At 41.8% G+C, this 24,309-nt stretch overlaps 1 protein-coding gene across 1 annotated transcript in view; it reads left to right on the top strand.

Annotated features, from left to right (window-relative positions):
- The first annotated feature begins 1,032 nt into the window (after positions 1-1,032).
- Positions 1,033-24,309, top strand: part of SNX4 (sorting nexin 4) — a 33,213-nt gene continuing 9,936 nt past the window's right edge. Inside the window, 10 exon segments of the mRNA XM_068687586.1 lie at positions 1,033-1,263; positions 1,265-1,369; positions 2,324-2,439; positions 11,190-11,328; positions 11,405-11,554; positions 12,655-12,702; positions 16,598-16,653; positions 20,778-20,850; positions 22,358-22,419; positions 23,900-23,965. Coding sequence (XP_068543687.1) covers positions 1,216-1,263; positions 1,265-1,369; positions 2,324-2,439; positions 11,190-11,328; positions 11,405-11,554; positions 12,655-12,702; positions 16,598-16,653; positions 20,778-20,850; positions 22,358-22,419; positions 23,900-23,965 — 863 coding nt within the window. The 5' untranslated portion in view covers positions 1,033-1,215.

Here is a 24,309-nt window from a genome sequence, read left to right as displayed (position 1 = left end):
AAAGAAACTCATAGTATCAGTTCTTCAGTCCCCTGAAGTGGCCTTTAACCTGTGTTTGAAAAGGGCAGGTAGGAAAAAAAAAAAAAAAAGAAGAAGAAGAAAAAAAAAAAGGCTAAATAAGTATATAAAAAATGTACCTGAATCAAGGCACAAATCTGGTGCAAAAATGGAAAACCTTAGGGGAACGACAAGGACTGTGTGGGCACCATGGGGTTCTGAGGGAATAAACCCAAAGGCTGCGATAATGGTATGGATCTGTCAAACCCAAAGGCTGCGATAATGGTGTGGATGTATGTTCAGGAGGAGCTGCTGAACATCCCTCTGAAAAGATGAAATCACATGAAGGCACAGTGAGGGCTTGTTCCTACTCAATGAGAAGAAAGGAGATAGCTGAAACTTTTATTAAATAACAGCAGAGACTTCCCAAAAGGTGAACTCAGGGGATTTTAACTACTCAGGTAACTCTCAGGCAACTGTGGTGGCAGCCTGTCCATGACGGGACAGGCTTCAGGCACAATGGGAAGGGAAAATAATGCCTGGCTGGATTTCACAGCACCGCCTGGAAGGAGCCCATGGAGAACATAGGGCAGAAGAGAGGCTAAGTAAAAGCTAACAGAGCATGCAGGAGTCCTTTGGTGCCTGTAAAGGGGTGATGTAAAGGAGTAAGAGCAGAAAAATAACCGGCTGGTGGGTTTTACAAAAACGAAAATAGAATTGAGCTGCCAAATGTTAATAAACGTCTCATGGGAAAGTTGACAGCTAGTGAAAGTCTGTAAAGCAAAGTGGCGAGTTGTCTTGCTACAGGGGTCAGCTAGGATGGATGCTGCATGGAAAACCCATGTGAGCGCATCAGAAACTCCTCGATGACCTGAGCACCAGGAGAGGCAGGCAACCACCTCCGTGGTACCAACATGTAACTGGATGAGGACGAGCGCAGACACGACCACCCCAGGGGACAGCTCCAGGCTTGTCCCCGCGGAGGGGAGGCACGAAGCAGCTTCAGCGCGAAGCGGCTGAAGCCCCTCGGTGCCCGGCCGGGCCCTCCACGAGGGGACTTGAGCAGGCGGCCGCGAAGCCGGGGCAGGGACCCCGAGGCCCCACCGAGCCCGGCGCTGGAGCCCCGAGCTCCGGCACCCGGGGCGGGCCGGGGCAGCGGCGCCACCTTCCCCCGGTGCCGCCGTGAGCCCGCCCCGGCCGCTCTCTCTAGGACCTGCGATGAGTTTGCCCGCCGGAGCCGGCCTCAGCGCCTGCGCGGAGGGAGGCGGCCGAGCCCCTTATCCCCATGGAGAGCTCCGAGGCCGAGCCGAGCGAGAGCCGCCCGGAGGAGGACGGCGCCGCACCCGGCAGCGAGCCCCAGCCCCCGGACACGGTGAGGGTGCGGGGGTGGCGGCCTCGGCCCGGCTGCCCCCCGCCGCGGGGCCTCCGGCCTCGGCGCGGCCTAGCCCGGGGGGCCGAGCACCGGCCTTTCCTGAGCGCGCTGCCCGGCCGCCTGCGCCGCCGGCCCGGGGAGGGGGCGCGGGGCTCGGGCGGAGCGGGGAGGCCGGGCCCGGGGGGGAGGTGAGGCCCGGGGGCTGCGCGCTGCTCGCCGCGGGGCTACAGGTGGGAAGAGCCCTGCTCGGCTACTGCTCCGAGCAAGGGGTGCCAGCTTTCCGTGGTGTTAATTGTAATTATTATTTTTGGCTTCTCGGCCTGCGCCCCCACGCCACGGATTGCACAAAGGGATCCGTCTGCTGGCTGGGTTCGCCTAGGGGGTTCCTGGTGCTCTCTGCTTGCCCGGGGGGCATGCGGTCCAAACCGACTCCTGCCTGGTTGTGTGGGAGATAACCATCGGTCTCGCGGAGATTTAAAGAATAACAGGAAAAAAAACAGGGAAATCTCATGCAGGATGTCCTCTCCTCCCCGTGGAAGGGGAGTAGTAGCTGTGTGCATCTCAGGTGTCCGGAGGAGGAATTCACTGGTGGTAGGGAAGTGCCTGAGTAGGAAGTACTGAGAACTATTTGCATTAAAAAAAAAAAAATAAAAGAAGAAGTTACTTTGTTACTTGTAGGAAAAATATTTATTCATTCTCTGTCTTCCCAGCTCCTGATGACTGAAGGTGTTCAAAGCTGTTTGTTGACTTAGTTTCATCCCCAAAGTGGGTTTTCTGTGTTCATTTGCACATGTGGCACAAAACACAGGTATAAAACAAAACACTGCCGGAGCCTTTATTCTACAGAAACCTGCCACTTAATGATAGGGGTGTGCGGGAAGGGGAGGTAGGGTTGGTAGCTTTTGTTTTGTGTGGCTAATGTTACATGAATCTGTATTTTCTTCCCCTAAAAAGATGGAAGACTGTTTAGCAAAAAAAATGGAAATCACTGTTTCGGAAGCAGAAAAGCGGACTGGGAGAAATGCCATGAACATGCAAGAAACATACACTGCTTACCTCATTGAGACAAGGTGGGTGATGAGAACTTGCTCGCAATTGACCTGGATGTGCCATTCCAAACCAGTTCTCCCTCCTTACCCCATGAAAACATTCAGGTACAGCTGATGAGGGGGTTTAGTTGGTTTATGATTTGTTATGTGATAACAATGTTCTCTGGAGGAGTTTTTCCTGCAGAAACTTGGCATCTGGTCTGCAGTTCAGTACTAACACTGGTTTTGCCTAACTCTGCACTGTAACTCTACATCTGAAGCTAGGTGGAAAAATGTGTGCTGGGAAGGTATTGCTTTAACACAGTGTCAACAACTGGGTCGGATAAATTTATATCTGTATATATAAGGTTGTATATGCAGCTTGCGTGTGAGAGAGGTTGTGCTTTGTGGTCTAAAGTAATGGTTAGACTTGTTTGGGATCACAAGGAAATAAAGAAGTCTCTTGACTTAGGTCATGTGGTCAGAATTTACTGCTCCACTAGTGTTTGAAGTGTATGTGGTGATCAGATCAAGCAGAACTCCTTGTAAATGTTCTAGGGTAAGGGTTAATTATTTCCTTCCTTCATACTAGTTTGAACTTTCACTGGATAATTTACTGCTTTCAGTCCTCTTCTGTTAGTAAGATTAATAATACCAAGTATGGTTAACACACCCAGTACCCAAATACAACTCACAATTTTAAGTATTGAGTAGTGAACAAAGCTTAAAAATCTTTCTTATAGATCCTTCCCAAACAGTCACAGATGATCCTGCACAACAGGAGTCAGGTTATTCAGCTGAAGCAAGGATTTCAAATTTGACTTTATTAGGAGTTTTTTATCTGTCTTCTTTACATTAACAGTTTTAACTGTTGGGCCTTGCCTCAGGAGTGATGGGCTGTATGGATAATACTCTCTGAAATAAAAAAGTTTGAACTCTTCACAGCCTTAGCAAAACGCAGCCTGAGTTTTCTAGTTGCTAGCTCAAGGGCTTCTCAATTTGTTTAGCTGATGAAGTGTCGTAGCAGCCGTACTGACCATGGTGCAGACCTGCGGGGATACGCTTAGGGTATTTTGCTGAACTTCATACTGTACTTCTGCTTTGGATTTTAGTCGTGTTTTTAGAATACTGTAGCTCTTCAACACTTGTTGAGATGTTTTAAAAATACTTTTACAGTGTATTGATATCAAAGACCGAATCTTCTCACGTAGCTAATGCTATTTTTCCTTTACTGGTGTTTGTAAGTGAGAAGGGAAGGAAATTGGAATCACTGGTATCTAACTGTGATACGGAGTATACTCTGGGGGCATCTTTATGCAGCCCTAGAACACGCTGACTGCATCTCCTTTCTCAATCATCCTTACATTACTTTAAACTCTCTCCTGCTGGTCTTTCCCAGTGGTTCCTTCCTAGTGGCAAAACTGTGTTTTGCTGCCCAGATTGCCTTCTTTCATTACGATTTATTTTGTTCTGTGGTCAGCAAATACCAAGACCAATTACATGTTTGTCACAGCACTATTGAAAATGTGGGTTTGTCACATCTCTAATAAAATAGGTACTCTATTCCTTTTGCTGAGAAGGCAAAATTTCTTGCATAAATATAATTGCTGGCTATTAAATGTGCTTCCTGCTGAGCCTGTAGCTGTAGGTGGGCTTCACAGCAATTTGTCTGTGGGTAATAGGATATTTTGGAGCTGAAGAATAAAACTCGGTTTATAGGAATATAAAAGGACGACCGCTTAATAGTTGTGTTACACTCGTGTGAACTGGGGTTCCGCTGTTACTGCTATCTAGGATTTAACTCTGATTTGAATCGAAGAGTTGTGTGCGTCTTGGTGAATGAGGCACAAGATGGGTGCAATTAAAGCCACCATATATTTGTTACAGAACAGGAGCTAACTACTTCAACTTTTAACACGTTAGTTTTGCTAGCTCAGACAAAGCTGTTTTCAGAATATAATTGATGATGTTGCTTCCTTTTTCTTTTCAAAATGAGAAGATTTATTACTACTCTCACATTTTCATGTGATTTGTTGATTTTTTTTTGGTAAGTGATAGTGCACCTCGATGTAGGTTTTTTTTTCTTATGAGACAAAACAAACTTCACTGCTGTAGACCACCAGAGTCTCGGCAAATTCCAAGGGTCATGCTTCCTGAAAGCATCTCCTTCAGTCTTGGTTTACACCTTTCTGCATTAGCTTAGTGGATTTTTGTGGTGAGCTATTTCCGTTCAATTAGTCTTGAAGTCAGTTTGTTTCCCAGCTTCCGTTAAACTATACAGTTATTTAAAAATAACTCAGCTCTTACATTCTCCCTGTGAGAACAGATGAACACTTCCACCTCTTTGTGTGAAATGGCATTAAGGGAAATACAAATTCTTATAATTAAGATGTGTAACTAAATATTCCTTCTTGCAATGCAGGTGCTCGGTGTATCACTTGCTTCCTATAAGGGAAAATGCAAATATCCAGGCCCTCTAAATTAACAATTGTTTGCTTATTAGAAATTTAGGCATCTGTGTCTCATACCAGAATCTTCTTCAAGCTGCAAGAACTGAGGTGGTATAAAACTGAGCATTTGTCTCCCTGGCTTGTACATTCTTGTTCTTTGTGACGGGGCTGAAAATTAACCAGGATATAAAGGACCTCTAAATGCTCTGTGTTGATAAACTGCAATTTGTTTTATTTAATTATAGTCCACACAGGGATGCCTTTCTTTCCCCATACTCCATAAACAGCTTCTCCTGTAGTAGTAGGGCACTTCATCAAGCTAACTCTGCTTCTGTCCTTGCTGGCTTTCAGATCTCTAGCCTTGTCCTTGGGGTGAAGATAGTGAATGTAATTGTTTTTTCTTTTGTGTGTGTGGCTTTAGGAAAGAGTAACACAACTTTGTGCAGCCTGGTAGCTGACTACATGAAGACTACTCTGAGAGAAATGGGCTTGGAAACCAGTAGCCAGCTAGGTCAGAGTTCAGTGGCACTGATGTAGCACCATGGGACTTCAAGAATTTATCCCTTGCTATGCTTTCTTGGAGTTCCTTTCCCAAAGTCTCCTGTTGCATGTTGCCCAGCGTGTGTTTCCTGGGGGTAGCACAGAACAAATGCCCAAAGGGGCATGCTGTCTTCTAGTATAACTGCAAAAATGCAGCTTTCTGCTCACTGAGAGCCGGGAAGATTGTTTGCTCCATCCAAAAGAAGTGTTAGGGGGGGAAAAAAAAGTCTGAATTCAGTATGAGGCTTAAACAGGGGAGAGTCAGGAAGCTGAAAAGAGATGGAAGAGTTGAAAACTCAGTTTACTGCTGTTTTTTACTCAATGATGTTATGAATCATTAGCCTGCCTAGAAGATGTGTATTTTAATTAAAAACAGCACTCTTTAGCTGATGATATTCATGATGAGGTAACTTGTTTTTTGGTCACCTTCTGACAGGAGAACTGCCTCTTTGCCTTACAGCTTGCCGGGTACCTTTGGGTGACTCACAAAGTACAGAGTCGACCTGTAACGATCCTTTTTCTGTTTGTTGAGAGGCTGAAATGCGTAGACCGTTTTTAGATATCGACTGGAAAAGGCGTCCTTGGATGGTATTCGTCTTCACAGAGCGTGAACGTTGTCCACTGCAGGGGAGTGGAAGTAGCTGGAAGGTCAAAGGCTGAAAGCTCAGGTGTTGCCTCCCCAACTGAAGCAGTGATTAGCTTTACAGGGAAATAAACTAATGTATTTCCTTCTCTTCTGATTCAATATTTTGCAGCCATTCCTCCTTTTATTGCATTAGGAATTGTTTAATGGCTCATTTAAGATAATTAGTTTTAAATGGCAAATGGGAAGAGGTTAATTAGATGGACTGAAGTTTTCACATTGGCACGTCAAATTAAGGCAAATGAAGGCGGCTTTTGGAGTAATGTAATTTTCTAATCGCTTACGATAACATCAGTTATGAATGTAAAAGCTGGAGGTTTCAATTTTGTCTTTTAATTTTTTTTTCAGGCAGGTTGGTTCATTCAATGAATAACGTGCATTGTTAAAACTGTACTTAGAGGGGAAACATATGGTTTTCCTGCCTGAAGACTGTACAAGTATTATATTGTGTTTTTAAAACCAAAACAAATTGAGAAGTTTGACTGAACGTCAACAAGTGATTATAATCTTAATTGAAACTGGTCTGCAGTACTTGTATTTAATGGTAGAGTTCATAATGTGGTCTAAAAAATTAGATGGTAATGAAGGTATTAAGTGTAACGAGTACTTTTGTGGATTTCCACTTCCTTTCTGGAGCGGTGTTCCTGGGGAGAAACACTCTTGTAATTGGTGATATTTTATGGTCTCATAACGTAGCCAGGTGGGGACATTTTTTGGTGCAATTAAAAAAAAAGGGGGGACTTCTCTTATTGTGCTTGCCTGTCCCAAATCCATCCTTGCAGTTTCAAACTCCTTTTTTTTATTTAAACCTTGTTTAAAAGGCAGTTGTGTGGATGTAGGCTTATAGTTGAGGGCTGTCCAGTACTTTCCTGCCGCAGCTTTCCAAAGAACTGCTGCTCCTGTCCTTTACTCAGCTCTGCAGTCTTGTGCAAAATCTGGTTGCTTTTACTTTGTCAAACCTTGGGTGGAAGGGGGACTTTGAGCTAGTATTAATAACTTTAAAATGCATCTTAAATGTATTCAGATGGGTGAATTGGAGAAGCATAGCTGCTTTTTTTGGATGTTGCACAGCTGTCCTGTTGTCTTCCCACTGCAGCTGCTACCAGGGAAGTTTCACTGCCTCTTGGAGGACAACTGGGGTGGGTGCTGCCAGGGCGGAGGCAGCAGCAATCCCCATCGTGCAGAGAAGGCAGAGTGTAGTACATGCATGGAAGACTTGCTGAGATGTACTTTTTACTGAGATGTTGCTTTTTGCAATGGGAATTCAGGCAAAGAAGTACTGCAAAAGAACTGCAAAAAAGAGCAAACTACCCAGGCAAGTTTGGCTTGCAAGGTTCTCTAGTAGTCATCTAAACTGCAATTTAATCTATTTCTTCAGGGTACAAAATGAGGCTTGTGTACCCCTAATAAAAGCTGTGAAGCTTGACTAACTTCAATTTAGGGTAGCCTAGCCTCCTGTACATGGATCCATTTCCTCAAAACAAGCTGGGGCTGGGCCTTCAACTGACCAGACTTCAGTGTAGACAGGGAAGATGTGGTGAGCAGCGTGATCTGGGTGGCATCATCAGTCTGCTTCCTTCCTCCTCGAGTTCTCAAGGCCTCTTTTGAATAAGAAACTCAAGTAGCAGGGTCCCTGTGTCACTGCTCCAGTGGTACGAGTTGGCTGTGACTTAGGGCTAGGTATCTACAGAGCTGTGGTCTTTCCCTGCTGAAGCCCTGCACTTCTAGACAGCTTTTCAGAAAAAAATTAATTCCTATTTAATCTCTTGATTCTTTTTTCTTTTGGTGGGTAGGCTGAGATGTTACTACTGATTACTGTATTTGTGTTTTTCCTTTTTAGATAACAAATGTGTTGTTAATTCTGACAGGTAGAAAGCTGGTGTAGCAGGCTGCATGAAAAAGCAAAAAGCACGTTTAAGACTCCAAATGGTTTGTCTCTGTGGCTTCTAGTGTATAGTTAACTCTGCAAAGCAGCCATGAAGCATTAAGGGCATAATTTACACCGGAGCATTCTCCTGTCAGAAGGCTGCTCTCTCTTGCAGTGACAGCTTACTGATGGTGTGTTGACCTGAGCCATTGCAAGTGATAAATGAAGTGCTATGCTATTAAAATATGTGATGATCCTATTGATGTGTTTGCCTTCCTTCAGTATTTGTAGGAATGGATGGGAACCTGGAATATAAGTGCGTTCTCTTCTGAGCTGCAGTCTGTGTTACAGATGTAGAGGACACGTTCTTTATCAAGTAGACCCGAGTCTATGAAGGAACTTTAAAATTTATAAATAGGTTCTTCTTGATTTCATTTCTCTTTCTTCTGTTTGCAGCAGAGTGCTTTTTTTAGTTCTTTTCCTAGACTTGTGGTGCTAGAATTAATGACAAGAAATGATGATATGACTCTTAAGTTGGAAATTGAGAGTTTTAAGGAAAATACAGGTCAACTTCTTCATGATAAAGCTGACTTGGCAAAGATGGCTGTGGGGAGGAATGTCAAGCCTGAGCTGGGTATGTGAAGGCAGATCAGCTATGGAAAACAAGTGACTTAACTTATTCATGTTATTTATTATATTGGTATGAGAGTGCTATATTGAGACCGCTTCCAAATGCATGCTACCAGAATTCTGGATAGGTCTTTTCTAACATCTCGTGAAGCTGTACTTCTAAAGAAGTGCACTTGAAAATGGAGTAGGAATGTCTGGACCAGAAACTTCAGGCAAGTCTCTGCTGGACGCTGCTGCCCTAGCAGTAGGATGTGTCTGCGATGTGGACGAACCCTTCTGCAACACGGCTGCATTCTCAGAGCTGGCCTGGCCTGTGTTTTTATTCTCTTCCTATTCCTGTTTACTTGTGCAGTATGTTCTCAGGCAGGGTCCACGTAATTCTGTGGTGTATTGATGGTGGCAGTCTTGCTTAAGTGTCAGCAATAACCCATACAGAAGTGGTGCTCTTGAAGCCTCTGTTGTAAGTCCGTGCAACTGAGTCATAGCTGTTGAAGTTGGAGATTTGAAGGTTCCCTAATGGTGAAGTACTTCAGTGTGAGTGTCTCCAATGGTCAAATTATTTACCAAATCCTGCTGGGAGTTTCTCTTCTAGGAAAGGCAGGTTTGCATCTTCAGCTTTCAGCCAAGCAACTAATCTACTGGGGCCTGATAGCTTAATTCCTTATCTGCATAAATTAACCTCCGGCCCAGCACTAGTACATTCAGCAAATAGGTGCTTTTCAAGAATTGGCTAACTGAAATGTTTGAATAATGCAATGTTTGTGTAGCGAGGAATGCCGTGCAGCCTGTCAGCCCAGTGCTGAGCTAAACGTACTCTCCCCAAAATATCATGGTTGTAGTAATGACTTTGAGTCAAAATACTCAGTAATAAGGAAATTCTTCCTACAAACATGCAGTAGGCTGTTTGCAGTGTGACTTAGTGGCTGTCAGCAGTGTGCTGGCCTTTTTTCCTAAGTCAATCTGAAACTGTTTGAATCTGCAGCAGTTTAGCTGAACTGTTTTTTTATGAGTACAGCCTTGTTCTTTATTCTTTCTCCCAGCGAATTTTCTTCCTACAACTTCAGTTACCTTACTCATGACCCTACTCATTTTTAAAAACTCCTATTGCGTAATTCTGTATTATATTACTTCGATCTCAAAGTGGAACCATAATTTATTTTTCAAAGCAAGAGGATATAGAAGTGCTGTTCCTCTCTAATAAGAGTTCAGAAGGATGACAAAGATTACCTCTATTTTTTTAGGTGTATCAAATACATGGGGCTGCTCTGGGGCAAGGTTGTTTGTTTTTCAGTAAGGTCAGTAGAAAACCAACGTTGTAGATTTAAGAATAGCATTAAGATACCAAATAATACATGATCTCTTTAGATATCTTTAAAACTTTAGTCCATAAAGTTCTTAAGAATTCAAGAGCTATGTAGTGTGAAAGAAGCTGTGGCCACAAATCCAAATACAGGAAATCCCATTTGAAGGAGAACTTTACTATGCAGGTCTTCATAGCAAAGAAGTCCATGGGGAATGGGTTGCCCAGAATGGTTGCAGAGTCTCTGCATTGAAGATATTCAAAACCCAACTGGAAATGGCTTTGAGCAACCTGCTTTGAGCAGGGGAGTTAGACTACAGACCTGCAGATTCCCTTTCAACTTCAATTACTCTGTGATAAGCTCATAACACAGTTAATATTCTTCCATACAGGGTTTTGCCAGGGCTTCATACGTTAAGGAGTCACTTAATGTAAGAACTAAGGTAGGTATAGGCATTGCTGGTTTCTGTGAAGTGCCGTGTCTGAAGGCTCTCTGTCTATTCTAGCATATGCTAACTGCCAAGAGGTGATCCATCTGATGCTTATTTTAGGATATTGCAAAGAATTTTGGTTGCTTTAACTGTCTTGTATGAAGAATTATTTTTTTTCAGGTTTTTAGTTACTCTTCAATCCTATAAGATTCCACAATTTCTTCTTTTATGGTAACACACAATTCTTTAATCCCTTGCTGGATCATGTTGGTTTTGTGTTCAACGAAATGTTCAGATGCGTCGATTTTGTACCCACATACTGTATCTTGAGCTAGGTTATTAGACTACACATCCTTCCTTAATCCTTACATGTGAAAAGAACAAAAGATTGGAAGTGTTTTGAAATTTGCTACTTTTTCTTGAAAACAAACAAGCCAACAAAACTTTAAAATTTCACGCTATTTCTCTTTTGAATTATTCTGGCTGTTACAGACGATCTAACTTTTGTCTTACGTGGAGACTCTCCCAATGAATAGTAAATTTCTTCTTGCAATGCACTGTATCCTTCAGCGACTCATGAAGTCATGCTGGCTCGGAGCCTAACACTGTTCCAAGACAAATATATCTAATTCTATAGTGCTGTGAACTAAGCCACTTGTATAACTGGACTGTGACCTACCTGTTTGTGGTGTGATGAAAATGCATCGACTTTTCCTGTGCTCCTGGCATGTGCAGATGTTTTGAGTGCTATCAGGCAGATATCAAAATGATTTTTCTTTTAAATTGAGTTTGTAGACACAAAATTAAGATTAGATTATGAGCAAGTTATGTGGTAATCGTCACTGTGAAACTATTTTTAGGTTCATTGCTGATGGTGTGAGGAAGAAGGCGGTAGCTTACTAATGTTCAAACATGCTGTTTTATTTTTCAGGGCTGTTGAGTCCCAGAATGAGGGACAGTGCTCCCCAGTGGACTCCCTGTGGCGACGTTACAGTGAATTTGAGTTGCTGAGGAATTATTTGTTAGTTACCTATCCACATATTGTTGTTCCACCTTTGCCAGAGAAAAGGGTAAGGAAGCTGTGGCTGCAGCCTGCTCTGTATTGTTTCTTATTTATTTGCCATTAACACTCTTCTTTTCAAATAGGCTGACTTTGTTTGGCACAAACTCTCAGCAGATAATATGGATCCAGATTTTGTGGAAAGAAGAAGAATCGGTTTGGAAAACTTTTTGTTACGTGTGGCTTCTCATCCTGTTCTTTGCCAAGACAAAATCTTTTACTCGTTCTTAACACAGGTACTGGAAAATGATGTACTTTCTAAATATATATTCGTAGCGATCATTTATTTAAGATAATGCCCTTTTCCTCTTCCCTCCCACTGTCCTGTGGCTTGTTCTGTGTCTAGGATAGACAACATTAATACACTTAAGATGCTTTTAGCCAGATGACCCTTTTCCACCGTAATAGCCTGTTGCAGTTGTACAGTTGGCCTTCTAATGTACCTTACGGCTTTATTCTAGTCCAATTTTAAGGCTTCTAAGAGAGAATTTTCACCTCTTTTGAACAGCATATTGAGAAGCTGACATGTTGGCTGAGAGCTACTTCAGGGTTAGTCCTAGGAAAGCTATCTTGCTATACTGCTGGCTGCAGAGGGTGTACTGGCATCTGATTTGCCTTTTGGTTGTATGTGGTTTCTTTTGCATTGCGTTTTAAATTGTGATCCTCTCATAAATTATCCCAAAAGTTGTGATCTGATTGTCAGCCAAAGCATTTAATTCTGTGATTTTCAACTTTGGGCATTTTTGGTCTGTGCTCTGTGAGCAGAGGTTCCCAAATAGTGGGCTGAACAGAGATGTTTACAGTAGCACAATACAGTATGCAGATGAAGTGTTATGGGTAGCAGTATGGAAGCAGTGGAGAAACAGCCATTACACATGAGCAAGATGACTGCATGCACAGTAAACAGGTGACTTCAGTTGCTGCCCACACGTTTTCTCTGTGCCGTGTCTCAAGCTGCAAAGGTCCTTGGTGCAACTGATGGTCTAATAGCCAGCAGATAACTACCCTTCTTTCTAAAGAGATGAACTTTAAGTCTCCAGACAAAGCTGGGTAGGCTTCTCCCTCACCCCCAGTTGATAGAACGTGGTAATGGTCTCTTATGTGATGAAAAGAGAGGTTTTGGGGGGAGGTTAGTGTGTAAGCAAAACATAAAGACATATTAACCTGGGTTCTTGAATTGAAATGGGGAGGGTGCCTGAGGCAGGCCCCAAGCCCACTGGGAGACTCTTCTTTCAGGTCTGATGTGGGCTTGAGTTGGGAAGGGAGTTGGGAAAGCTGTGGCACTCCTAAGTCACTTTAACGGTACCTTCTTTTCTTGTGTATTATTTCCTTTTAGGAAGGTGGATGGAAGGAAATGGTGAATGAGACTGGATTTCAGTTAAAGGTAATCACTGTAGACATTTCTTTTGTGATTTGTGACACACAAATAAATGCTTCAGCAAACATTGTAGGCTATCTACAAAAGGCTATTTGCTGTTAGAATTAGTTAAAGGCATTGCTTTAAGTATATTTTTAACTACAAAAAGTGGTGTTCTTGGCATGTAGTAGGTTAAGGCTAAAATTGTCAAGTTCTGTAGGAAGTTTGTTAAAACGTGCCTGTGTTTGATGCCCAGCCTTATAATTCTACTAGTAACGTGAATTATGCTACTCAGAAGCTTTAAAACTAAGGACCGTGAGATCATAGCAGTGCTTTTGTATGTTGTCAATTTAGCTTAGTATCAATTTAAAGGTTGGTGTCAGATTTTACCTGGTAAGAGATGCAAGTTGTCTTTGCTTAAAAAAAATAATAAAAGCAAGCAAGAGGAATGTGAATTTTAAGTTTCTGTTAAGAAGGACTAAGACAGATAAGGTGCCCCTTAACTGTTTAAGAGGAGCACATCTTGAAGTAGTACTATCCACGTTGACATCAGTGAGTTCATGACTTGGTAATCTGGTGGAGGACTAGCAGGAATAAATGATCAAAGATCTCCTGGCTGGACAGGATACGAATCAGTGAGAAGCTAGCAGATTGCAGGGCTATGCCTGGAAATGTTACTGTATGGGTACAAATACTAAGCTTTTGTTTCACTGTAACGTGATCAGCTCTTAGGAAATCACAACAGGGAACTAGTTGGAGAAAGCCCATTTTTTCTGAATAGTGAGAACTGAAGAAAATCACTGGTGCTTATCCTCGGTGTCCAAACAACTTTGTTACTGACACTTAATGTTGATAACTTCACTTGACAGTAACTCCCTCCTGTCATGGCAGGGCTTGCATTTTGCTAGTCTTTGTAACGCAACAATGTCAAGCTATTTTGCTAGTCTACATGCTTTTATTTCAGCTGTACTCAAACTTCAGAAAGTTTGGATTGGCAGTGTGTGTTCAGGAGCCCATGTGGTGGAAAAGAAAACTCGTAGAGGAGTGCTGAGAATATTTGAGTACCAGAAACCATATTGCAGATCTAACAAAAGATGAGTGGTCTCATTTTCCTGTTGGATTGGATTGTGGATATAGTTTTCTTTTTCCAGTCCTTGTTTCCTTAAAGAAAAGTAAATTCGCAAAATTCTGGGGAGAATCTTCTTTCCTTTATTCAATGTTCAAAGTGTAAACCCCTCAGATTGCCTGGTTATTTAGCATTACACTGGAGGACAGAAATCTACAAATGATTCACTGCATGTCTAGGGCTAGAGTTAGACCACTAGCTTAAGCACTGCTGCTGTCGCTGCTGCTGCTGCATTAAAGCAGGATGTGTGTTTGGTCCCAAAAGGTTTGAACCAGGCTAACTTGACTTTAAATTAGGCATTAATGCAGTGTCGCTGGGCATGTTACCGTTGAATGTCAGCGTTGGAGGCTTTGTTTACTCTGCTAGCCATATCATTAAATCATGCCTTTCCTCCCTTCCCCCCACACCGAATTTTGTTCTTTAGGAGATTTGTCACTTGGACCCTTCCTGTAGGAATGAAAAAATAGTGGCAACTATTCTTCCCTCCCTCTTTAGTTTACTTAAACGATTATGGCATCACAGTAGGAATTAACTGTCTGAAACCTCCTTGCTTGTACTTCATTTGGTGGGGTATTACCTCTAAAATGCTTGTGCATATTGATCTTAAATCAAGTTTAAGACTGGACAGATGTTTTTCTAACTGCATAACTGCGTGGTGCAAATGCTCCAAAGTGGTGTGTGGGAGTTACCGTGCTGTTAATGGCAAGAAGGAAATAATCCAGCATAGTGTTGTGCACTGGCAAGGTCTTGGTTCCTGCCTGACAGTGCTTTTGTACTTGCTGAACTCTTCCTTCAGAGCATTGTATGTCTGTAACAAAAGGCAGCAACCTGCCCTGTAATTGTCATGTAGGTAGTGATTCTCTTCAGGTATAAGTCTGTTGAATGTGTACTCTGTCCTTACAAATATGAATGGCTTTGGTGCCTGCCATTTGAACATAAATACAGTATTTTGTGAAAGCTACCTACAGGAGGGGGCTCTGATTAATGACAGCATAACGAGGTAGTGTTTGTACTGCAAGAGATCATGTAAAGAGGACATATAGGCGCATCTGCACTGCCTGAAATCTAGCTGGCATGTATATTGTCTTGTGGGAGCAGAGCAGTGAAGGCATAAGGCTGTACAGGCATGTGGAGCACTCTGAATAAATACAAAGCCTGGGCTGGAGCTGGATATACTGCAGGGCTTTGTGTTCCTTGTGCTGTCTTCGTTGTGCTTCTCAGCGCTGCCTTTCTCTTCACTTTGCAAGGTATTTTTAGAGGAGTGCTGCATTCAGCAGTGATAACGAGCCTGTTTTCTTCCAATATCAGTCAGTCTCAGTCTTAGAGATTTTATTTATTTACTGTTCAGTTTGTGGATTTTTTATTTTCTGATTGCTTGCTGGCAGAAGCAATCTGCCATCCTGATACAGGACTGTGGTGTAGAAGACTTCCTTCAGTAGCTGTCAGCCCAGTTGCTTTTCCCGCAGCTTAGATGCTGTCCTAAGTGCCTCTGAACATGGAGGTGGTTCCAGGTGGAAAGAACTTGCAGTGATACTCAAATACAGGTATTTTCTGCTCAGGCTCCATGCAGTGGGAGGTGGAACAGTCTCAAGCAGTACTTGCCACCTCAGGAGAAGTTGCTGAGAGAGCCCTAAAGGAAGGACTTCCCCTGGTTTGAGAGGACGCTGTGTTCTGTATGCTGTAAAATTCACAACAGCTCTCCAAGATCTGAGTTGGCTAAACCAGTGCACAAAATATTCCCATGCCGTATACTGGCACTAACAAGTACTGTTGGAGTAGCTCACTGCTAGCAGTTGTGACACAGTGCACTATAGGAGATCTTGAACACCTCATAAGGTATATATTCTTTTTGTCCTTGCACTGGAAGGAAGGTTGTTTTGATCAACAGTAAACTTCAGCCATTTTACATGCACTGTGGTTTTTATGTGGTATAACTGAGCCTTGGTGAAGCTGTATGTGAAGTGCCAGAAATGTTGTAATGTGGGACCTCAGTGGATGAGGCTGAGATGTGTCATCTGGATTTATATATATTTTTAAGAGGAAATAACCATTGCACGCTTATTAATGCTCAATTAAACTTAAAAAGCCAACAACCAAACAAACAAAAACCCCACCTTCTTAGAGATATTTCCTACTGCTGTTGCAGTCACTAGTAAAACAACATCTCAAAAAGTAGCCAATTAACATTATAATTAGGTATGTACTTCCTTCTGTAGATACCTATATATGCTATATTATAGAAAAGAATGTTGCATTAAAACAGTTCTATACTGATATACAAATCACATTTTCTCTAAAGCGACTCATAAAAATAAGAGAACACCATATATAAGGTTTTGATTTCACCGGGGAACTGTTCCTAGTAATAAAGAACATACAGAGGTCACTCTACCACTGGTTTTATTTGGTTTGAAAAATATAAAATAGTTTGTCCATATGGTCTTATGTTACCTAATTGCTTCATCTAAGAAGAATGTAAGGTTGTGTATCTTAACTCCATGATATGTGTAGCATTTTTAAGAAGGGACTGTTTTTGTGGGATTTAGGATTATACCGGCTTAATATTAGTGGATACTGTTTACATCCTACTTCACAAAAATATCTTAGTTTTCTACTTTTTATTAAAAAAAAATCTGACATGCAGGGCAGCTAGTGTCAACTTGTTCAATGTCTGAAGATTAAAATATGCCAGGAAGGCGGGACTTTTTTCTAATGGTGCTGCCAGAAGGCTGAGATTTTTGTCACTGGAATTTAATTGCATTAAATTAACAAAGCTTTTTTTTCCCCTTTTTTCAGGCAGATTCCAGATTAAAAGCTCTTAATGCAACATTCAGAGTGAAAAACCCAGACAAGTAAGATTCCACATCCTTCCTCCCTCCCTTTCCCCTTTTCAGTTACAACTGTAACTTCAAATGACAGAATATTCTATCTCCTTAGAATAAATTCAGAAAAGAAAAATGATCTTTCTGCATTTTAATTCTTAACAGAAGCCCAATAAGGAGGCAGTGTGAAAAGACTTGATAAATCCTATTTCTAGAAGCAGGAAACTTTCAGAAAAATGCCATTACTTCATGTAAAATGAGTCTTTCCTTTTAGCTAGAATAAAAGGAAGGGTTAAAAAAGACCCAGAAAAATAACCTCTTAATATTTGTTTGCAATGAAACCTTTCCAAACATGAACAGAGTACAGATTGATAGTAGGTCTTTCCAAAAGTGTACAATAGCGTACAATTCTGGATGCACGCACGCTGGTGTTGTAGTTCATAGCTGTCTTCAAGCTGCCAAATTTCACAGATGCTCTTGGAAGTCTTGAGGTCAGTTGGGCTCTGCTGCAGTTTAGGAAGCTCAGAGACAGGCGCTAGAGGTATCTGCTGGATCAAAACCTGGAAGTACAAGGGGAGGATCATCCAACCCTAGGTGATGTGAGGGGTGTAAAACCTGAGTTTCTATGCCTGCAGGTGTTGGAAACATCAGGATGCAGCAATAGGATCAGGAGATCTTGCTGTTAGCCCTCTATATACATAAGACATGCATGCAGCGCCCTTTTGGGTTCATCTGCTGTCCAGTAGTGGCAGTAGGACATGCTGTTTAGGGAGAGGATGTGCCTGACTGCTCTCTGCTGTTCTGTTCCTTTTGTACTTCCCCGGTGCCCGTGGGTGTGATATGAGGGATGTCAGAGGGCACACACCTAGATGTCAGTTAGTAGACTTGTCTGTGAACCGGTCCAGTCCCTCTCTTTTGGGATTTGTTGATAGTGTTTGTTTCTGCAGCCTTCTGTGGCAGCAAGGAAGCTTTTAGCAAGCATTTAATATGTAGGAATGTTCATGAATGAGATAAAAGACGGTAATTCTCTTGGTATTTGCAGGTGAAATTGCCCCCTTTTTGAATGTTTCATCCAATATCTTTGTTTGTGACCAGCGGGAGTTTGCTTTTCCTGCTTTCGTGGCAGGGAACCTGCCAGTAGTCTGCTCATAGATAGGAAGGGCTGGTTAATGCCGAGATGAGAAACTTGCTGTTATCTTTCAAGGTAACTTAATGTTGCAGAAAGCAAAGCTGTTGTGAGAAGCGGCTTGGTAAAAAGCAGGAAAAGAGTTAATACAAGGAAAATAGGAGGAAGGGCTTGTAACAAAAGCAGTCTCTGAGTATCTAACTCAACAGGGACTTCACAGTACTTGAGAGATGTGGTGTGTGCTTTCTGTTGTATTCTGCCAGCTACAAAACTTCCAAACTGAACTTTCAATTACAACAGCAAACAGTTTTAAGAGTTGCTGAATAACTGATGAGCATAACTTGTATTTGTTTATTCAGGGAGAGCCTGTTAATACAGCCTGCATGGCTGTGACAGGAGGCGCAGTGCCTTGCTCTGCCTAGCATAGCTGTGCTCGAGCTGCCTGCAGCCTGACTCCTTACCCTTCTCCGTTACCTTTGGTTATATGAGTGCGTGGTAAAGTAGGTTCAACAACCTCACCTAGCCCAAACAGAAGACGTCCCTGCTGTGTGGAGTGGAGGCTTTCTGGGTACAATCAGATTCCTGAGCCGGGAAGGGTCCCGGTGAAAAATTGCTGCAACTCCCAGTCCAGATTGTCTTGCGGTGCCGTGGAGCTGTGCTCCTTAGCTTAAAGCGATGTAAGGAACTTTAAACAGCTGAAACGATGCTGCTCCAGGTGATCAAATGCAAACCTCCTCCTGTGGGAAGCAATTAAGATCTTTTCTGATGGAATTGTATGGTGATAAAAACGTGATATTCTGGTACTTGGAGGTAAATTTGTAGTTTCTCTCCTACAGACTTCGCTTAATTCGGTCTCATGGCACCCATCCTCTTGTTCTCCTTCTGTGCTTTGAATCAAAACAATAGCTCTCTTCTTGGTGAAAGATTTCTTTAGAAAACACTAAATCCTTTCCTAAGGCAGAATTAAGAAGGCAAACAAAAAAACCCTGCTGAGTAAAATGCCTTCTACTGTAAGTGAAAGATTCTTCTTTGTCTTTACCATAAAATACTTTTGAGATGAAACTCACAGAAACATAACCTGATTTGTTCATCATTTTTATCTGAAGTTCTACTTAATTGCTCAAACTTCTTTAACATTTAGGCTGTTGGTAATGTTGCAGAACCAGGAAAACCAAGGGAAGAGGGTCAGGCTTGCTAGGCAGGTTCTGAGTGCCACAACCAGGTCTTGGTTCCCAATGCAAAAACTGGTATTTGTAACACTTGGCCTTCAGGGAACACTGGGCAAAAAATAGCATCACTTTGGTTTATGCTGTTATGAAACAACAAAAAGAAGACAGCTTGATTCTAAGGTGACTTTTTTAATGTACTGGCATAAGAGACAAAGTACGGCTGCTGGAGCCCAGGATACTGAGAGTTCTCTCGGGTTCCTGACCCTTGCCTTCAAGGGAGTACAGCATTCCTGAAAGCTTTCTTGCCACAAAACAGGATAAATAACACTTTTCGTTATAAATTTCTGGAGTGGAAAAGGGAGTCTTCCTGAGCTGAAGGCATGCTTTTTAATCTTTTGTTCTTAGTTCAATTATTTCAAATATCTTCACTGTTTGTGTCTGCAGCTGTCTGACATGCTGCCCTGGTGCATATTTTATAAAGTGTAAACTGAAAAGATTGCTCTCTAAACCCCACTGTGCAGATCAATGACTATATTTATTTTTCCCATACAGCTTCTCTGCTGGCTTTTAAATCTTTTTATGTACTTTAACCCTGTGTGTGTCATAATCCTATAAAAGATGCTCCTTGGAGATCAGAAATACTAGAAATGGCAATAAAGCTTCTACTTCCTGAACATAGGGAGAAGAATATTTTAGGGGAAGACTTCCTGGCAGGGGAAGAAGAGGTGTTAAATGAAAAACTCTGGAATTTCATACTTGGTCACCCAAAGCAAGTGACCTGACTCATTTCAGTAAGACCTCTTGGGTACAAACTATTCTGAAATACAAAGCCTGGCTGTGTGCGTGCAGTGGGTGGAGGAGTTCAGGTGTGTTTTTTATGGTTGAACATCAGCTTTAGAAGGTTAATTTTAGTATCTTATTCTTTCATTCTAGTTACATTCTTCATTGTTTGTTTATTTTCAGATCATTGTGTAGTAACTTAGGAAGCCAGAAACAACCTTACCTATCTAAAAGAAGCATGTTCTTGTGTACCATGTGCTTTCAGAGTGAGTTGTGAGTTAGACTTCAGTGTAACAGGGAGGGTTTATGCATGAGTGGTGGCTGCTGTGGCTTAACTGGTCACCTGTGACTAGCAAAGATGTGGTGACTGACTCAGCTTTCTAATTAGGATGAGCCAAATAGTATCAACTGAAACTACCACCAAGGCTTGATTGGGGTGGCTGATAAATGCCTGTTGCTTTCAGCAATGTGCACGTGAGCACTCCCAATGAGCTGCTGGACTGGTACCTTGTGAGGCTGTGGTAGCCTGCTTGCTTTTAGCTACAAGCAGCTTCAGTTCTCAGTAGGGTTTCGTGCACAGCTGGTTACTGTACACCTTAGCCTTAGAGGCATTGTGATAACTATGAAAGCTTCCTTGAATTTCTCAGAGGCTGTACTGAAAACTGGCTAGATGGCAGCTTGAAAGCAAATACCTTTGTAAGGTCAGAAATGCTGAACCATATTACTTCATAAAAACACGTTCACAAATTTCGGCTTTGTACTTATTTTAAGCTTTCCTGTTCATTAACACTTGCTCTTATAAACCCCATAAAAATAAATTAGTAATTTCAGTTCACTACCTATTTCATAAAATGTCTCTTAAATTGATCTGAACCTTCAGCATTTGCATTTCAAAAACAGTAGTCAGCCAAGTGTTGGGGTTGTTCATTTTAGGGAAGCTAAACTCTGCAGTCACTTGAGGAGTCTTCAGCGTACCCGGGCTCTGTCTTGCTGGCTGTAGCGTTGTGGCTCTATCTTGCATTCTGTGAAAGCTTGCTTTCATGATGGCTAATGATGTACTATCTGTTTCCTGCTCCCAGGAGATTTACTGAGCTAAAACACTATAGCGATGAACTGCAGTCTGTCATATCACACCTTCTGCGAGTCAGAGCTGTAAGTATTTCCCATGTGTGTCGTGACAAACAGGGTAATTTATTTATAAGGCAGCATTTCTTGTTTAGTCAAGAGAACTGGTATACGTGTTCTAGAAGAAGGGCAGTTCTGCCTCAGAGAGCCCAGTGCTCAAGTGTGGGGCAGGAGATGGGGAGTACTGGCTTCGTGCAGATTTTGGGGAGCTGGGGTAGAGGTGTGTGGGGGAGAGTTCCACATAGGACAGTTTAGGTTGATTTGTACTGCTAATCTGCCCATCGTCCCGCTGGTTGTGTATCAGGAAGAGGTGTTTTAAAGGGGACCAAGATGTCCACTCAGCTGGCAAGTGGCTTTTGCTGGATGTCTGCATTAGGAAGGGACCCAAAACACAATTTTCTGGTCAGAAATATAAAACTTTGTTTTCCAGAACTTGTAGTATGAATTATGCATGCTTCCCAGCACAGTTTTTTTGGCTTGTTCTTCAGTCTCTGAAGAATAATGTTCTTTTTAATGATGAGAACAACTATGTCATGCATAATATACTGTGGGTTGACAATGGAAGATTTAAAATTTAAAAAAAAAAAAAGACACAAAAAGTAAACAGGAAATCACAATTCCAATAAAGAGGAGCACGATACTGCCTTTTTAGTATGCTTCACGGAGATTTAATTTTTGATGAAAACTGTGCTGTGGGGAAGGTTGGTAATTGATTGTCCTGTTGAACTGAGGTACATGAGAGGATTAATCACTGGTATTGTACTAACAGTGCCTTTTTCTCAGGACTCTGTGTGTGAGATCTATTAGGTGACTTGCTTACATTTCCTTTGTACTGCTTTAACAAGTTCTGTAATTCTTACAGAACTTCAGTCTCATTCCTTGGTGCATCACAATTACAAGGGCATTATCTGGATTACAAGTCACACCTCAAATTGTACATGTGGTCTCTTTCTGATGTTGTCGCCAGCATTGTAGTACTGGCTGCAGTAGGTACTAACTCTCCAAACAGCTGAAATGACATATCTAGCTCTAGCAGTAAGCTCTGCAATGGATAGCTCATTTCCTTTCCTTCGTTTCACTGAGCTAGATGGAAAAATCAAGTCACTTGTTAGAATGCTAGTGAAGCTTTCCCTGCGGTCTTGATGTCAGGATAGATTTTTGTCTTGCCATATTTATGTTAAATAAGCGAGTGTGCATATAAATTTAGCATTATGCAGGCAAAGAAGGATATGTCTTACATCCTTCTATCAAAAACTGAATTAACTGATTATTTGTGGACTCCATTGATATACCCTGTACACAAGTGCTTCCAAAGAAATACTTCAAATGTTACTCTTCATTACAGCCTTGACTGTGACTTCAGTCTCCAAAGATTTTATGCTGTTGATCTTCTCCTTCAGTATTAGCTTAGACTAGACTTAGGGCCTATCTTATTTACCTGTGTAAAAATATTAAGACTTGGATTTTGTATGTCGATTTTCACAATGCAAGTTCTCTGATGTCGATGACCAAAAAATAACTTTAAATGTTTTAGAGGGTGGCAGACCGGCTATATGGTGTCTATAAAGTCCATGGCAACTATGGAAGAGTATTCAGGTAAGATTTTTAGTTTTTAAATGTGCTTACAGGTATATGTAGAGAGAGCAGTGAATTTGTTTTGGTTCCGTTTTGCAAACATGTAACAGCGTCTGCAATATTCAAATGTCTGGCTTGAAAAATTTTGTCTTGCAGAACTAATGAGATTTGTATGTTGGATACAGTGATCTCTCCCCGGATTTGCTGTGCTTAGTTTTAAGTACTTTTGTTTTTTTTGTTTTGTATTCCAGAACTTTGGGACTTGTGTTGTGTCATTTGCATTCTGTTTCTTCAGGATGTAACTTACTGCCTGGTTTCATGGTGTTGTCTGAAAAACCTCGAGGTCTTTTAAATAGTTAAAGCCCAACAACTGTATCTATCCAATTTTAGTACCTTTTTTAAAGTGAATTTGCCTATCGTTTTTGATTTATATAAGTGAATTGCATGCTCAAGTTTTCCATCTCACTGGAGAATTGAAGAATCTAAACTTCTGGTTAAGGGAAACCTCCTGCTTCTACACACTGTTCAAGTGCTAAATTTAATTCTCAGGGTTAATGGATAGCAGATGTCTTTCTCATTGGGGGTTTTAAAGTGAAATTAGGTGTAGTTCTGTAATAACACAAAGACAAACAAATGTCAACATTAACGGAGTGGAATGTTTATGAAAAAGTGAAGGACAAAATAGACACATTAGGCACAAATTATGTGAAAGAGAAGGGACTGCCCCTCTGCTTTTTTCTTGCATGAAGAATTGGCGACGTAATTCTTATAACTAATAAGTCTCATAAAGTTTCACAAAGCTGAGAACACAATTAAATTTGCGGTGTACATGGGTGTCCTGAACAAGTATCTGACTTTCTTTACTGTTGCTCTGTTTCCTACTTTATCCAAATGGTCTCCCCAGTGTGAACAGGGAGTTGCGGTAATGAGGCAGGAGGCAGTTATGAGTTGATATTTTTTTTAATGAATGGAACTAAACAGCAACCTACCATAAAAATAGAAAACAACATACAGCAAACCATTTCAGAAGAGGTAAAAGGCTTGCAAATGTCCAATCCCACCTTCTGTTTTTTTTGTAATGAGTGGCTTCTAGCTGATGTGTTGCAAGTGTGGAGGGCTCAGTTTCTCCTCGGCAAATGAGGTGGACCAAATTCTGTTTTAGAAACTTTGCTCTCTCTCCTTTAAGTTCTAGTCTCTCTCTGATTTAGTTTTAGCTATTTAAACAAGACCCTCTTGGCTGAAAACCAACTTAAGCTCTGCATGTTTGTGAGGATGAGTTTAGGCAGCAGGGACAGTTGTTTAACAGAGTGCCTTAAATAGCCTTGCAGTTACACTGTCAGTTACGCTGCCTGCTTAGAGGAAGAAAACAGTTTGGCCAAGTCCAACTTGAAGGCAGTTTCCATTCAGGTGTCACCTGGAAAGAAACTATATACAGGATGCAGCTTATTAACTTCCCTTACCCTTCACGTGTGATGTTGTTTCTCGTTTGTTTTTCGTACAGTGAGTGGAGTGCAATTGAAAAGGAGATGGGGGATGGGTTGCAGAGTGCTGGCCACCACATGGATGTGTAAGTACTGACTGAATATCTGATAGCTTGATGGAAGCCAGATGTAGAACTCTCCCTCTTTCCTCTCTTTTCCCTCAACCCCAAAGAGCATACAAGTAGTGCACCGAGAAAGTTGGGGGCGCGTTGTTTTTAGGTGCGCAGCGTTTCTGTGACTTGGATGCAGGCACAATTTTAGCATCCATGTACTGTATTAAGTAGCTCAAAAGGTCTCAGGAGAACCAGAGGGGTTTCTTTTTTATTATTATTTTGAAATTGTAGAAGTGCTTGGAATTCTTCCAGCTTTTCTTTTAAGCTACTATGCCAGAAACTGGTGGAATACAACTTTAATGTACTGCAGACCTGAT

This window comes from Anas acuta, chromosome 6 (genome assembly GCF_963932015.1).
Source record: "Anas acuta chromosome 6, bAnaAcu1.1, whole genome shotgun sequence".
NCBI lineage: Eukaryota > Metazoa > Chordata > Aves > Anseriformes > Anatidae > Anas > Anas acuta.
This window is presented reverse-complemented; position numbering and strand designations above follow the sequence as displayed.